The sequence below is a fragment of the Sphaerodactylus townsendi genome, linkage group LG15 (genome assembly GCF_021028975.2).
Source record: "Sphaerodactylus townsendi isolate TG3544 linkage group LG15, MPM_Stown_v2.3, whole genome shotgun sequence".
Taxonomy (NCBI): Eukaryota; Metazoa; Chordata; class Lepidosauria; order Squamata; family Sphaerodactylidae; genus Sphaerodactylus; species Sphaerodactylus townsendi.
This window is the reverse complement of record NC_059439.1, coordinates 30,360,117-30,375,020: the sequence shown is the minus strand read 5'-3', so window position 1 is coordinate 30,375,020 and position 14,904 is coordinate 30,360,117. Positions and strand designations below refer to the sequence as shown.

At 47.8% G+C, this 14,904-nt stretch overlaps 1 protein-coding gene across 2 annotated transcripts; it reads right to left on the bottom strand.

Annotated features, from left to right (window-relative positions):
• Window positions 1-1,413: 1,413 nt before the first annotated feature.
• On the bottom strand, window positions 1,414-11,946 carry LOC125445084 (zinc finger protein 570-like). 2 transcript variants are annotated; one of them, XM_048517924.1, is made up of 5 exons: window positions 11,679-11,946; window positions 8,361-9,448; window positions 7,477-7,603; window positions 6,302-6,406; window positions 1,414-3,107 (listed from the first exon to the last, which is right to left on the bottom strand). In XM_048517924.1, exons 2-5 carry the CDS (start codon window positions 9,228-9,230, stop codon window positions 1,846-1,848), a joined length of 2,364 nt encoding a protein of 787 aa, XP_048373881.1. In that variant the 5' UTR covers window positions 9,231-9,448; window positions 11,679-11,946; the 3' UTR covers window positions 1,414-1,845. The 2 variants fall into 2 exon arrangements, with proteins under 2 accessions (XP_048373881.1, XP_048373882.1); XM_048517925.1 differs by lacking the exon at window positions 11,679-11,946 and adding an exon at window positions 11,405-11,597.
• Between the last annotated feature and the right edge of the window lie 2,958 nt (window positions 11,947-14,904).

Genomic DNA, 14,904 nt, shown 5'->3' with positions numbered 1-14,904 from the left:
GCCGGTGCACCTCCTGCTACACTGCTTCAAGCTCTGCACGCTACTGCTGAGGAGCGGAGGAGGGGCGTAATTAAGGCAAAAATCACGCGGCAAAATCACCAATTAGTAACACAAATAATTAGTAACCTACTCTCGGGAACCTGTGAGAACCTGCTGGATCCCACCTCTGGAAAATATCCCCTTCAATCGGCTTGACCCCAGCAACCAAACGTTTGCCCAAAGTTCTACGGAAGCAGAGAGCAGCTACTGAGCACTGGAGTTCCACTGGCTCAAACTGGGAAAGAAGTTAATCAAACAGTTGCCAGTTCGTCTCAACTGCCTCTTTCATTGCAGCTGTTAAATTCTGGGACTTTTCCAGAACTCCGCATCCTCAGGAGATACAGTGACAGGACACAGACTTCAGCAATAGATAGGAACATGCTATACAAACTTGCGCAGGTGTATAATATAAGCATTCTTGACAGGAACACACAAAATGAACCCAGGCCCACGCACCCAGGCACACACACACCCTCATGCAAATACGTCCAATGGTGTATTCACAAAACCTCCAAGGATGATATAAAGAGCCCTTTGGGGATGGGGCGGTATATAAGTCCAATAAAATAATAATAATAATAATAATAAATGTAAGGAGGAAAAAAGCTATCATGCGGGTTATTCAGTCAGAAGAGCAAATTTGGGGTACAAAATTCCAGTGAAGATGACAATGCGCAGGAACAGACAAGACGGCGGCAACCTTGAAAATTAATCTGCGCAGGTTACTAGTCCACAAAGGTTTACCCAACCTGGCAGCCGCATCATTTTACAAAAGTCTGAACACACAATTCTTTACTTTCTACTTATCAGGGCTGGGCCTATTTTGAGGCAGTTTTCTTGGGTGCCATTCAAGGGGAGCAAATTGTCTGGTATTTATTCTATTGTTATCAAGTATTGTTTATCCTATCGTGTGTGTTGAGCGCCGTCTCTTCCAACTTGTGGCAACCAGATGAACGACCTCCAAAACATCCTATCATCAGCCCAGTTTTGCTCATGTCCTGCAAACTGAGGGCTAAGGCTTCCTTTATAGTCAATCCACACCGTGCTGGCCTTTCTCTTTTCCTGCGGCCTTCCACTTCTTCCAACATTATTGTCTTTTCTTCTCATAACGTGACCAAAGTATGATAGCCTCGGTTTAGTCATTTTAGCCTCTAGAGAGAGTTCAGGCTTGATTTGATCTAGAACCCACTTACAGCCAGCGAGGTGTAGTGGTTAAGAGCCGGTGGATTCTAATGTGGAGAACCGGGTTTGATTCCCCACCTGAGTGGCAGAAGCTTATCTGGTGAACCAGGTTTGTTTCCCCACTCCTACATTCCTGCTGGGTGTCCCTGGGCCAGTCACAGTTCTCTCTGAACTCTCTCAGCCCCACCTACCTCACAAGGTGTCTGTGGCGGGGAGAGTAAGGGAAAGGAGCTTGAAGGCCACCTTGAGTCTCCTTACAAGACAGAAATATAAGGAAGTATAAATCCAAACTCTTCTTCTTCTTCTATTTGTCTTTTTGCCAGTCCTTGACATCCGCATTTATTCTATTATTCATTCACTCAACAAAATCTTCCTTGACCCACAATCTGAGTAAAACGACGCTTCAGAAAGCGAGAAATAAGAGCATGCTTTGTTTTTAGAAGACGGTGCTTGTTGCATCTCGGAGTTCTGTCTTAAAAGAGCCATGTCTTTCTTTTTGAAAGGTGGGAGCCGTCTACAGTTTTTATATTTATGATTTGAAAGATAACTGTTGAAAAAATATATTTCCGGTTTAATCAGGAGCACTCTACTAGACCACTGAGGGGGGTGGTTTGATTGAGTAAATCAACTGCTTTGTGTTATTCCGCAAGGGTCGCTGGAATTCGGCTGCGTGATCTTTTGCCGGCCCAGAGAGGAATTTGTTCTCTGGGACGGTGGCCCCCTGGCCCCCGGGTGGACGCGGGTGTGTTTGACAAGATGTGAAAGCTGGCAGAACCGTTGCTTGCAGACCCGGCAGGCGTACGGCCTCTCGCCCGTGTGCGTGCGTTCGTGCTGCACCAAAGTGGATCTGTCCCCAAAGCGCTTGGGGCAGAAGGAGCAGGCGTAGGGGCGCTCCCCGGTGTGTGTGCGTTCGTGGATGATGAGGATGGAGCGGTGGAGGAAAGACTTGTTGCAGAAGCAGCAGCGGAACGGCTTCCTCCCAGTGTGGATCAGGCGGTGCGTCCGCAGGTTGCAGCTCTGGGTGAAGGCCTTCCCGCACTCCGGGCACTTGTACGGCCGCTCGCCGCTGTGCGTCCGCAGATGAATGTGAAGGTTGCTCGGGTGGCCGAAGCGCTTGTCGCACAGTTTGCAGGCGTACGGCTTCTCCTTGGTGTGGACGTAGCGATGGCGGCGCAGGTCGGCCCTCTGCTTGAAGGCCCTCCCGCATTCCAGACACGTGAGGTCTGAGACCACCGAGGTGCAGAACGGCGGGTGCCACGTGGTAATTTGAGTGGTGGTCTCCTGGAACTTCACCTTTATGGACAGTTCCTTCTTCTGAGGCTGGCTCTTCTGCTGAAGAAGCGTATCGCCTTGCTTCAGCCTTTCCTTCTTCAGTCTGGGGGGGTTATTGGTCGCCTCAAATTTATTTCTCAGTTGGTGGGGTTCCCCTAGCAATAACGGCTGCTTCTTTAGCTTCGGAGGTCCGCCCTGGGGCACCGGTCTCTTCTGGAGCTTACGGGGCACGGGGGTTGCATTCGTTGTGTTGGCTTCCTGATTTCCAGATGTTTCTCCTTGCACCTGAGTCACCTGCGGCCTGGAATCAAGCGTGCTGATTTGGGGTGTCTCCTGTTTTTTCCTTCTGTGAATCTTATCTTTAGGGACTAACGCTTGCCCTTTTGTGGGGCAATTTCTGCCCGGCGACAATCTTGTATGCCCCTGTTCGTGGTGCTTAGGAGACTGTGGCTTCTCAGGGGTGGAAAATTCATTGTCAGCCTCATCCTCTGGGCTCGAATAGTCCTGAGTTGATTCTGTTGCTGTGGACTGACTCATCTCCACTAGCTGGGCTCTCTTGGCTGCCGTCTTCTTCTCCGTTATCAGCTTCTTAAAGGCTTGAAGCAGTGCCTTCCCTGCAATAGAAAGAACAAAAGGTTGGTGCAAGATTGTCTCTGAAGGGACCTCCCCCAATACCGTGTTTCCCCGAATATAAGACAGTGTCTTATATTAATTTTTGCTCCCAAAGATGCGCTATGTCTTATTTTCAGGGGATGTCTTATATTTCTGTTTTCTGTTCGTCAGGCATGCTTCCAAACAAAAACTTTGCTACGTCTCACTTTTGGGGGATGCCTTATATTTCGCACTTCAGCAAAACCTCTACTACGTCTTATTTTCCAGGGATGTCTTATATTCGGGGAAACAGGGTAATTCCTAGTCCAGATTTCTAGTTAACGATGAGAAAAAAAAATGAATGCAGGATATGAGAAGGAAAAATCATATATATATATATTGCTTTGGAACGGGAATAAACATCTTCCCACTACTGGGGGGGAAATAAGTCCCAAAGCTACCATACGCTCAAGTTCCTGTACTTTCTGCGGCCGTCCTGGTTCACCTGTTAGAGACCTAACCTAATGAAGATTTGTTATCTGTAATAAAGGACTCCAGAGATTACCAGAGGCAGAAATCTTCATTTTTTTCCTGCTGCTATTGAATTTTGTGGGGAAGAAAATATTTGAAGAGCAAGGAAAAGATCTGAGACTTCAAAAGCAGGAATTGGATTGACTTCATTTATACTTTGCCTTTCTCTGCAGTGGAGACCCGAAGTGGCTTATATCCTTGCCTCTGTTTCATCAACAAAACAACCATGTGAGGTAGGCTAGACTGAGAATGGGCGACTGGCCCAAAGTCATCCAGCAAGCTTTGGGATCTGAACCTGTGTCCCCCCAAGTATACTTTAACCACTATGCCACACTGTCTGCCACACTGGGATTCTAACTTTAACTCTTCTTTCCTCATAGCAGCTATCTAACCTGGATAGCTTTAAAAAGGGCTTGGACAGATTTATGGAGGAGAAGTCGATCTATGGCTACCAATCTTGATCCGCCTTGATCTCAGATTGCAAATGCCTTAGCAGACCAGGTGCTCAGGAGCAGCAGCAGCAGAAGGCCATTGCTTTTACCTCCTGCATGTAAGCTCCCAAAGGCCCCTGGTGGGCCACTGCAAGTAGCAGAGTGCTGGACTAGATGGACTCTGGACTGATCCAGCAGGCTAGTTCTTATGTTCTTATGTTCTTATGTGTACTCCAGGTGGGTCGCCTACTGTGTTTTGATTTTCAAGGCCTTGTGTGTTTATTCAGCACTGTCTTTTTTAGAAGTGTTTTTGTGCTTTTTTTAACCTTTTAAAAATTGCTGTGTGAAAGAGGAAAAGACGTGGTTTCACAGTTGACAAAAAGGAAATCGATGTTGTGCAATGTTGGTTTCTGCTAAAAAGTGGAGACGAACAGGTTCCCCCGGCTGTCATTTCTGGGAAGAAGGTTATGTATATGCCGAAAATGCGCTCAATGAACTGCCGCAGTTGATTTACTATTGAAATTATGAAGACTCGGAGACACCCTAAAGCCATGAAATCTGTCCTTGTCTCACTGTCCTATGCATGCAGTGCTCACCTCGTGGGTTTTTTTTTCCTCAGTGCGGTTTTCACACTGTTTTTTGTTTAAACAGATTTTCCTGCTGAGAAGTGTTCCCAGCCAAGCCAAGCCTCCATTTTGCCTGCTCCCAGTTCCTTGTTCTTACATGCTAGACCAGTGATTCCCAACCAGGGTTCCGTGGTACCCTGGGATGCTATGACAATGCTACCACCTGCCCCCCCACACCAGAATCAAATGGATTTTAAAGGGGGGGGGGGTTTGGAAGCCTCATGGGCTCCCTTTAAACAACACTGAAAAACAGCATTGTTTTATTTGCCTAAATTCGGCGTGGATTGGGGGGGGGGGTAGATTTAAAGGGAGCTCTCCCTTTAAATCCCCCCCATCCATGCTGAATATAGGCAAACAAACAACACCGCTGTCAACGTGGCTTCCCCTCCCCTCCCCCTGCTTGCCACTCCCCCCACCTACAAGCCAAAAACGGGAAAAACCCTAAAAAATGCAAAAAAAAAAATCAAACGAACTTCAAGGGTACCCTGAGATATGAAGAGCGAGGTCAAGGGTACCATGACGTTAAAAAGGTTGGGAAACACTGTGCTAGACCATGTAAGATTTAGGTCAATTTCAAGGGTCTATTCCTTAAAGAACAGACCCTTAGCATTAAATTTTTTAAAAAAACAACCCAGCTCTTTTAATCTTTCTGAAGTGGTGCCTGTGAGACCAGGAGAAACTGCTGCTCTGTGGGTGGGCAAAGCCGAAGGAGTGAGACCCCCCGCCCCCCAAAAAAGTGAAATGCATATTGATCTCCTTCACTCTCCCTGTGAAGGGAGAGGGAAAGTCACACTTTCATAGGTTTTAGAAATCATGGAGATTCTCTGATCTGAGGTGCTGTGCATTTGGGAGAGGGAAAAACATGTGCATATCAGAGAATCCAACCCAAAGGAAGGTCTCACTCCATTTGATAGAATGCTTATCTCACTACAGATGCTAATTTCCTCCCCCCTGCCAAGCATTTCTCCTTTGCTCTAATCAAGCTAATTACTATGTGCATTGTAACTTATGGAGCCTGAAGCAAATTACAATATATTATATTACTCATTACAATTTTACTCGGTGCTGGAACTTACATCCCTCGGGGCCATTTCTGGGCCAGATCGTTTTGCCTGTATGCAGTTCATGCCCCCTCACCCCTGTATTTTACTTGCCTGCCCCCAACACCCATTTTGCAGAATGGATAAACAAACCAACTGGACTGACTTGTAGGATTATCCCTTCCCCGGAGGAGTAGGAGTAGGAGTTTGGATTTATATCCCTCTTTCTCTCCTGTAAGGAGACTAAAGGTGTCTTACAAGCTCCTTTCCCTTCCTCTCCCAACAACAGACACCTTGTCAGGCAGGAGGGGCTGAGAGAGTTCCAAAGAACTGTGACTAGCCCAAGATCACCCAGCAGGAATTTAGAAGTGCGGAAACGCATCTGGTTCTCCAGATAAGCCTCTGCCACTCAGATGGAGGAGTGGGGAATCAAACCCGGTTCTCCAGATTAGAATCCACCTGCTTTTAACCACTTCACCACGTTGGCTGTGCTTTTCCCAGTGACATCAAAGGCTGAATTCCCACACTCGGTTCCCACACAGGTGAGCCACCGCTAAATTTCCCTTCTCACCCCCTTCCTTGAACTGACCTTTTCGAGAATTTTCTCTTATCGTGTGTGGGCTTTGATCTTGGAAATATGGTTTCCCCCCTTGCTGTATCTGGGTGATTAACTCAGGTTTTTGCCGAGACACTCCTGCAAAAAAAAAAAAAAAAAAAGGAGAAAAGAGTTAGGGAATCAATCAATTATTAACCCTTTACTGGCACACAATATAGATTCAAACAGATAAATGTAAAAACAGGATAAAAAAGAGACATCTTAAAATCAGATACTGTACAACATACCAGAAGTAAATCATCAATTCGTTTCCATCATCACATATAAAAACTTGGCCCCTGCTTCACATTGAGTCAAGTTATTATTGTTCAGTAAGAGGATAATTTTTTGTCGGCCCGACATTTCAGTATGCTGTGATGTTAGAAATGTCAGGTACTTCGTCCTAGCTTTACTAAACCTTGGGCAGCAAAATAACAGATGCTGTACAGTTTCTTGTTGATCTGAATCGCATGGACACAGTCTCTTCTCTCTAGGGACTCCTTTAAACCTGCCTTGTAGCATAGCAGAAAGTAATACATCAAACCTAGCACAGGAATAGGCGCTTAGGGAATCAAGTTCTCCAGAGTAAATCTGCTTGACAGGGAAAAGTGGGTTGGATCCAACCAACTTTTCTACTGGCAAAAAAGTACCAAGGCATCCTCTTTGACCTACATGTACCCAAACCATTGTCAGATGGGAGTTGTCATATGCAATAGAGACTGTGGCCCCTTCCGCACATGCAGAATAATGCACTTTCAGTCTATTTTCACAATTGGTTGTGGTAAGTTTTCCAGGCTGTGTGGCTGTGGTCTGGTGGACCTTGTTCCTAACCTTTGGAACAAGATCCACCAGACTACGGTCACACAGTCCGGAAAACCCACCACAACCACTTGAATCCAGCCGTGAAAGCCTTCGACAATACACTTTCACAATACACTGGTGAAAAATAATACAATTGTTTGCTAGTGGATTTTGCTATTCCGCACAGCTGCAAAGTGCATTGAAAGTGGATTGAACGTGCATTATTCTGCATGTGCAGAAGGGGCCTATGTGAAAAGGCTGAATGGATCTAAGCCAGTGTATTGCATCGTTAGGCCTCCAGGTTGATGACGGAAATAGGAAAGGGTCACCCCTGGTGCTTGTTGCCTAGCGACCAGGCCGATTCTCACCCAGTGTAGACACGTTCTGGAAGTTCTCCAGCATGACCTCGCAGTACAACGTTTTCTGCTCCTCGGACAGCAAGGACCACTCGTCATCAGCAAACTTCACGCAGACCTCTCTGAACGGCACCGCTGGCTTTCAGAGGAGAAAAGAAGAACCTGTTCAGAAATGGAGCGGGAACGCACAAGCCAAACTCCGCCAGACCCAAAATACACTGACGGAAAGGCCCCTTTCCCCAGCCTTCTGACACAGCAGCCAGCCCCAACTCAGCTATGGGATCTAGACAGTGTCCCCAGACATAGAAGATTGGATCCAGCCAGCTTTCCAGAGGTGGGATCCAGCAGGTTCTCACAGGTTCCCGAGAGTAGGTTACTAATTATTTGTGTGTGCCGAGAGGGGGTTACTAATTGGTGATTTTGCCACGTGATTTTTGCCTTAGTTACACCCCTCCTCTCAGCAGTAGCGCGCAGAACTTGAAGCAGTCTAGCAGGAGGTGCACCGGCGTGCGTGGCAGCCTGCGCCTGCGTGCATTTGTTTCCTGCCCAAGGACCGGCACAGCGGCTGCGTCCTTACCACAGCCCCGCCCAAGAATGCCCCACCCCCGGAATGTCCGGCCACGCCCCCGTCGTGCCCCGCCAAGCCCCATTGGCTCTACGCCACAGTTTGAATCCCACCACCATGGGAACCTGTTACTAAAATTTTTGGATCCCACCACTGCAGCTTCCCCATTGAATCCACCCTCCAAAACATGCATTTTCTCTGTAATCTGAAGACGAGCTGTAATTCGGAGACATCCTCAGATCCCACCTGGGAAGAAACGAATACATGAAGGCCTCCTTTCTCGTAGGGAGCAGCAACTTCTCTCCATCTCTCCCTCCTTCCCCTCAGTTACCTGCTTTCCCAGCTGGAAGCTTTCGGCAAGATCCACCGCCTGGGCACAGGTGTCGGGGCCGCATTCCCTGACCCAGCTTTGCATTTCCTGCGGCAGGATTGACAGGAACTGCTCCAGGAACAGCAGCTCCAAGATCTCCTCCTTGGTGTGTTTCTCTGGCTTCAGCCAGCGGTGGCCGAGCGTCCGGAGCTTCCCGTACGCCTCTCGGGGGCCCCCAGCCTCCTGGTATTGGAACTGCCTGAAGCACCGACGTTGTTTCTCTGGAGTGACGCCATACAGGTTCAAGATTCTCTCCTTCGCTAGGTTGTAGTCTTGAGTAGAGAGGGACTCGGGGACATTGCAGGCCAGAAGAGCTTGGCCGCTCAGACATGGTTTCAGCCGGGCGACCCATTCCTCCCTGGGCCATTGGGAGGAACACGCTATCCTTTCAAATGCGTCCAGGTAGGCCTCGATATCGTCCTCCAGGTGCAAGTTCAGCACCCACGTGTTGTTAAACGAGAGCGACAATGTTGGCACTGCCTCAGAAGAGTCATCTATGTCTGTCAGATCTTCTTGAGATGTTCTTGCTGGTTCCGAGCACATTGGAGGGCACTGGACTTCCTCGGGCTCCGGCTTTTCACTCCCAGAGATACACGGCAAGGATTGGGTTCCCATGGCTTGTAGTATTTGCTCCCAAGAGTCTTCCCAGCACTGTGTCATCCCAGCATGCACCTGCTCCGGAGCCACACAATGGAGTAGCTCTTCAATTGTGCCACATTGCACCAAACTGGGCAGGATGGCCAACCTTTCTAAGGCGTCGGCCTCCTCAGGGGCTGGTTCTGGCAGAACATGAACAACGAGCATAGGTACGGTGTTTACCTCGGCAGCCATTTTCTCAGTCTGTCCAACTCCGTGCCTTGGACCAGTGAAATCTGTTTCTCGGGGAGTTGCTGGGCTGCACCCAGATGCCAGCTTCGTGCGCTGGGCTCAGAGTGACGGGACTGAAATGATCAGTGTTGGTCTTCTGACATGGTTACCACAGAATGTGCTCAAAAACAGCGGAGGGACAGTCTTGTCTGACGAACCGAAGGCTTCAAAATGTTCTCTTTCTATCCAAAAAGAGCAAAAGGGGCAAAATGTTTAATCTGTAGACAGATGGCCAAAATATAAGCTTCTCAGGGATGCTTTAACATTGCGGACTATACGTAGCTGTTCTCCAAAAGCGAGCATTGTAAAACTACTGAATAGTAATGATCCTATGGTGCTGGGGAAAACAGCCCAGTTTCTACTGCAGGTCCTGACGGTAAGAGATATTTAACCTATTTTGTATTTGATTTGTTCGTCTTTCCCTGCTGTGATTTTTTGTCTTTTTGGTATTTATGCCTACCTAATAAAGGTTTTTTTTGGTACTTTGATTAAGCGTAAATAATAAAACCCAATAGCTTGGGGAAAATATTAAAATTGTGTTTGTAGAGATCTGAAGGGAAAGAAGAAGAAGAAGAAGAGTTTGGATTTATATCCCCCCTTTCTCTCCTGTAGGAGACTCAAAGGGGCTTACAATCTTCTTGCCCTTCCCCCCTCACAACAAACACCCTGTGAGGTAGGTGGGGCTGAGAGAGCTCCGAGAAGCTGTGACTAGCCCAAGGTCACCCAGATACACTTGTCATGAGAACTGGGGTACCTCGGGGCTTTTGTTTATTTGTTTGAATTTATATCCCACCCTCCCACCACAAAGCAGAAGAACTGAAGAGTTTTTTTTAAATACCCCACTTTTCTCAATGGCTCATTCCGCACATGCAGAATAATGCACTTTCAAACTGCTTTCAATGCTCTTTGAAGCTGTGCGGAAAAGCAAAATCCACTTGCAAACAGTTGTGAAAGTGGTTTGAAAATGCATTATTTTGCGTGTGTGGAAGGGGCCAATGTTTAAAGAGTCTCAAAGTGACTTACAGTTGCCTTCCCTGCCCCTCCCTACAACAGACAGACCTTGTGAGCTATGTGGGGCTGAGAGAGCTCTGAGAGAACTGTGACTAGCTCAAGGTCACCCAGCAAACTTCATGTGGAGGAATGGGGACACAAATCCAGATCACCAGATTAGAGTCCGCTGCTCATGTGGAGGAGCAGGAAAACAAACCCTGTTCCCAGGTTAAAATCTACCACTTTTAACCACTATACCACGCAAGCCCCCCTTTGTTACCAGGTGATCCTCTCTCCCAATTCCTTTGATACACTACCAGATGCTTCCATGTATTGGCTCTACAACAGTGCACGCCACAGATTGCTATTCTACCTCTGCCTGGGTTCACATTGCAGCATTTATGCATGCATCAGCCTGCCATTTCTTTATTCACATTGCTGAGCCGGAATCACACAACGGTTAGTTACATATCCCTCTCAGCACTGCCTAAGGATTTGTCCCTTAAGAAAATATTGTCACGAAGTGGGGAGATCAAGGGGACTTCTATGCTGTTCCTAGGTATTCTCTCAGAACTTCATAACCTCAGGATATTTCCACATAAGAAATATATTTACCACATTTGTACCCCTCCCTTCTACCCAGAAGTTCACAGTAGCTTTTTATCTTCCTGATGACCCTGCAAGGTAGGATAATCTGGGAGAGACAGGCAATGGCTGGCCAAGCAGATCTCGCTCCCCCCTTTCCCGAAACAACCTCTCTCTGACATTCCCTCCCTCCCTCCTATAACCGATAAATCCTCACCTTCCTCTTCCCACCCCCTGTGCCCAAATGCTAATTCTCCCTGTATGCCAATCCCACAGGCATACCCAGGTGTTAATATGTCACTTGCTTCCTTGATGCTTGTGTTTGTGCCTGGGGCCACGTTCCCCCAGCCCCGGGCAACCATGGTAACCCCCCAGCCATCTCCCTTTCAGCCCTTACACTCACTGTATGGCCCCTTTGTGGGAACCTGCAACTTACAGCAACTAACTCCCAGCGTATAACAATCCCCCATATTCCACCCACTTGGGAGACCAACGGCTCCTCCAGGCATAGCTTTTTCTGTTCTCCCACAATGCATTTTGAGCTAATACATTAAAAAATGTACCTTCTTCCTCCACAGAGCTGCTTCCAGCAGACAGGATTCACTCATCTGATCTAGGTTATTTCCCAGATCTCCTTGCGCCTCCCTCCATTCACACACGCTCCACTTTCTGCCTGCATTTTGTTCGTCCAGGGGATTGCTCCACTTCCCCAGTCGCAGCTCTGCGTGAGTCACAGAGCAGCCTCTTCTGCGGCATTTCCCCTTTCTACTTCCCTGGATGTGTTTCCTCCCCCTCTCACAGTGCCCCCTCCTCCCAAATCCAGCCCCTCTGCCTTACCTGCAATTTCCTCTCTTTCCTTTCTTGGTGAGATCTGTCCCTTTGATCTCTTCTTTTTTCCTCCCACAGTCCTGTTTTCAGAAAGGGACTGATCTTGCTTATGGCACTGTCCAATGGTATGTGCCCGGAGGAGGTTATTTCAAGACCCCTCTCTGGCTTCGGGATAGGCTGGGGAGCCTGTCACTCAGAAAGGCACCGGGCAAAGTGTGCCACCCTCTTTCTTCCTCCCTTCCTTTCTTTTTGTTGTTTTGTTTTGCTTCTCTTTGCCCTGCTTACTTTGGCTCACAGCTCAGCCCGGCTCTGGCCAATAGACAGCTGCTAGAGGGCAGCCCCTCCGACTGTGAGACCTAAGCAAGGCTATTAATCATAGAACGTCTGGGAGGTCATTCATTCACAGAGTTGCCATTGGTCAGAAGTGGCTTCACTCACTCACTCACTCACTCACTCACTCACTCACTCACTCACTCACTCACTCACTCACTCACTCACTCACTCACTCACTCACTCACTCACTCACTCACTCACTCACTCACTCACTCACTCACTCACTCACTCACTCACTCACTCACTCACTCACACACACGACAGTATAAACCAGAGCTGTAGTTACAAGGGCTGGATATGACATAAATGTGACTTGGTTGGGACAGGCTTTTTTTGGGGGGGGGACCTGCCTCGGCTGGCCCCAGAATGGTTCTGGGGGGTACCTGGACTGGTGAGCCTGCAGCAGGAAGGGGGGCTTAGGGTTAATCAGACCCATGAGCCAGCTAAGGCAACCCTGCCTTTGCTCACAATCTGGAGCAAGGGGGATTTGCTCACAATCTGGAGCAAGGAGGGATTCGCTCACAACCTGGCTGAGGGGATTCCTCACTACAATCTAGGGATCTGGGCCAATGCATCTAGGAGCAAGGGGGGATTCGCTTCACAATCTAGAGCAGGGGATTGCTCACAATCTAGAACCATGGTGGCTTAACCTTATATTACAGGAGAGACTTCCAGATAGTTATATCAGTTTTTCCCCTGCCAGCATGGCCAATTGACCATGCTGGCAGGGGCTGATGGGAATTGTAGTCCATAACATCTGGAGTGCCAAAGGTTCACCACCACGTTTCTAGGACCAGGCAAGATTAGCTCACACCTAGCAAGGGGATTCTCACCCATCTAGAGCAAGGGGATCTCAAGCCAATCTAGAACAAGGGGGGATTCGCTCACGATCTAGAGCAAGGGGGATTCGCTCACAATCTAGAACAAGGGGGGATTCACCATCTGGAGCAAGGGGGATTCGCTCACCATCTGGAGCAAGGGGGATTCGCTCACAATCTGGAGCAGGGGGGGAAAGGTTGCTTCCACTGGCTCACGAGCCTGATAATCCTCCTCAAAAGGCCGGATTTGGACCCCAGGCCGCATGCTTGACACAGCTGGCATAAACTGCAAAACGTAGAAAAAGACCACCCTCTCCTTCTGTATTCCTCCCTTTAATCCCCACCCCAAGATTCTAAGAAACTCGCTGTAGTAACCTTCGGGACACGTTCTACTCAATCAACGTATTTTCAGGGAAGAGAAAATGTCAGCAAATGTATGACATAGACAGTAACTGTTTCCAGGGTCAGATCTGGGTTTTTCGAAATACGGAAGAAGAGATCAACGGAAAAGGCAGAGGTTCAGCTAGATGAGATCAAACTAACCCAAGGGAATCTAGGTCAGGACTGTTCCTGCAAAATTTCTCTTGTGGGACAAGATTTGATGAAAATGGGAACCAATCTAAACCGGATGTCATCCATTGCTTGGCCCATTTCTGAGTAAAGCGATACAGAGATGGGCATTCATGCAGCTCCTTTCGATCCATCTAGGAGCCATCTTTGAAGTGCTCTAGCCAGTTCAAACAGAGCTGCTATTATTTTCCTGCCTTTTTTGGCAGGATGTTACTTTTTGGCTTTCTAAAAAACATTCTAAGATGAGTACTATAATGCCTGAAACAGTTGCAGCCATGTCATTCATTCATTCATTCATTCATTCATTCATTCATTCATCCATCCATCCATCCATCCATCCATCCATCCATCCATCCATCCATCCATCCACACACCCACCCACCCACCCACCCACCCACCCATCCATCCATCCATCCATCCATCCATCCATCCATCCATCCATCCATCCATCCATCCATCCATCCATCCATCCATCCATCCATCCATCCATCCATCCATCCATCCATCCATCCATCCATCCATCCATCCATCCATCCATTTTCTTGACTTCCTTAATCGCCCCTCCCAGAACTGGCTCGGGGCGATTTACAGATCAGCAACAATACAATAAAAGTGTCTCAGCATACACAGACCCGTAAAATTGGAAAACCGAGTAACGATCTAAAATTGATAATATAATTAATTCAGTTATAATTAAAAGTGCCCAATTAAAATCTAACAAATATTTAATACATTTAATAAATAGCACTAACTGTCAGATGGTGGGCCAGTAAATGATGGTGATAGTCACAATACTTCACACCTACAGTGGAGCAGCACATACTCACGGGGGAAACATGGAAACAGCTGGGCCTCAATGGAATGGTGCCGTTACGACCCTGTACTGCTACAGGGCTCATCTCCAGATGTTTTTTAAAAAGCTGAAAAAAGAAAATTGGAATGTTTCAAAATGTTATATGTATGTTTGCTTAAATTGTGAGGTAATTGCAGGGCTTGAAAGAGGGATGAGAGAGCGAGGTGATTGGTTAACACTGGAGAGTGACTTGAGTAGAGGCTGTGCTGAATGAACCGAGAGAGAATCAGTCTGCACACTAAGGCCTCTTCCGCACGTGCAGAATAATGCACTTTCAATCCACTTTGCAGCTGGATTTTACTGTGCGGAATAGCAAAATCCACTTGCAACCAATTGTGAAAGTGGATTGAAAGTGCATTATTCTGCATGTGCGGAAGGGGCCTTACTTCGATCCAGCACTACTGTTGCACCTTCAGTAAAACATTTTCCCCAGTTATTGTCCATTGCAGAAGCGAGAGAAAATGCACAATTTGTTCCAGCACAGTTCTCTCGGAACTCTTTCAGCCCCACCTGCCTCACAAGGGGTCTGTTGAGGGGAGAGGAAGGGAAAGGAGCCACCTTGAGTCTCCCTATAGGAGAGAAAGGTGGGGTATAAATCCAAACTCCTCCTCCTCCTCCTCCTCCTTCTTCTCCTTCTCCTTCTCCTCCTCCTCTGACAAGA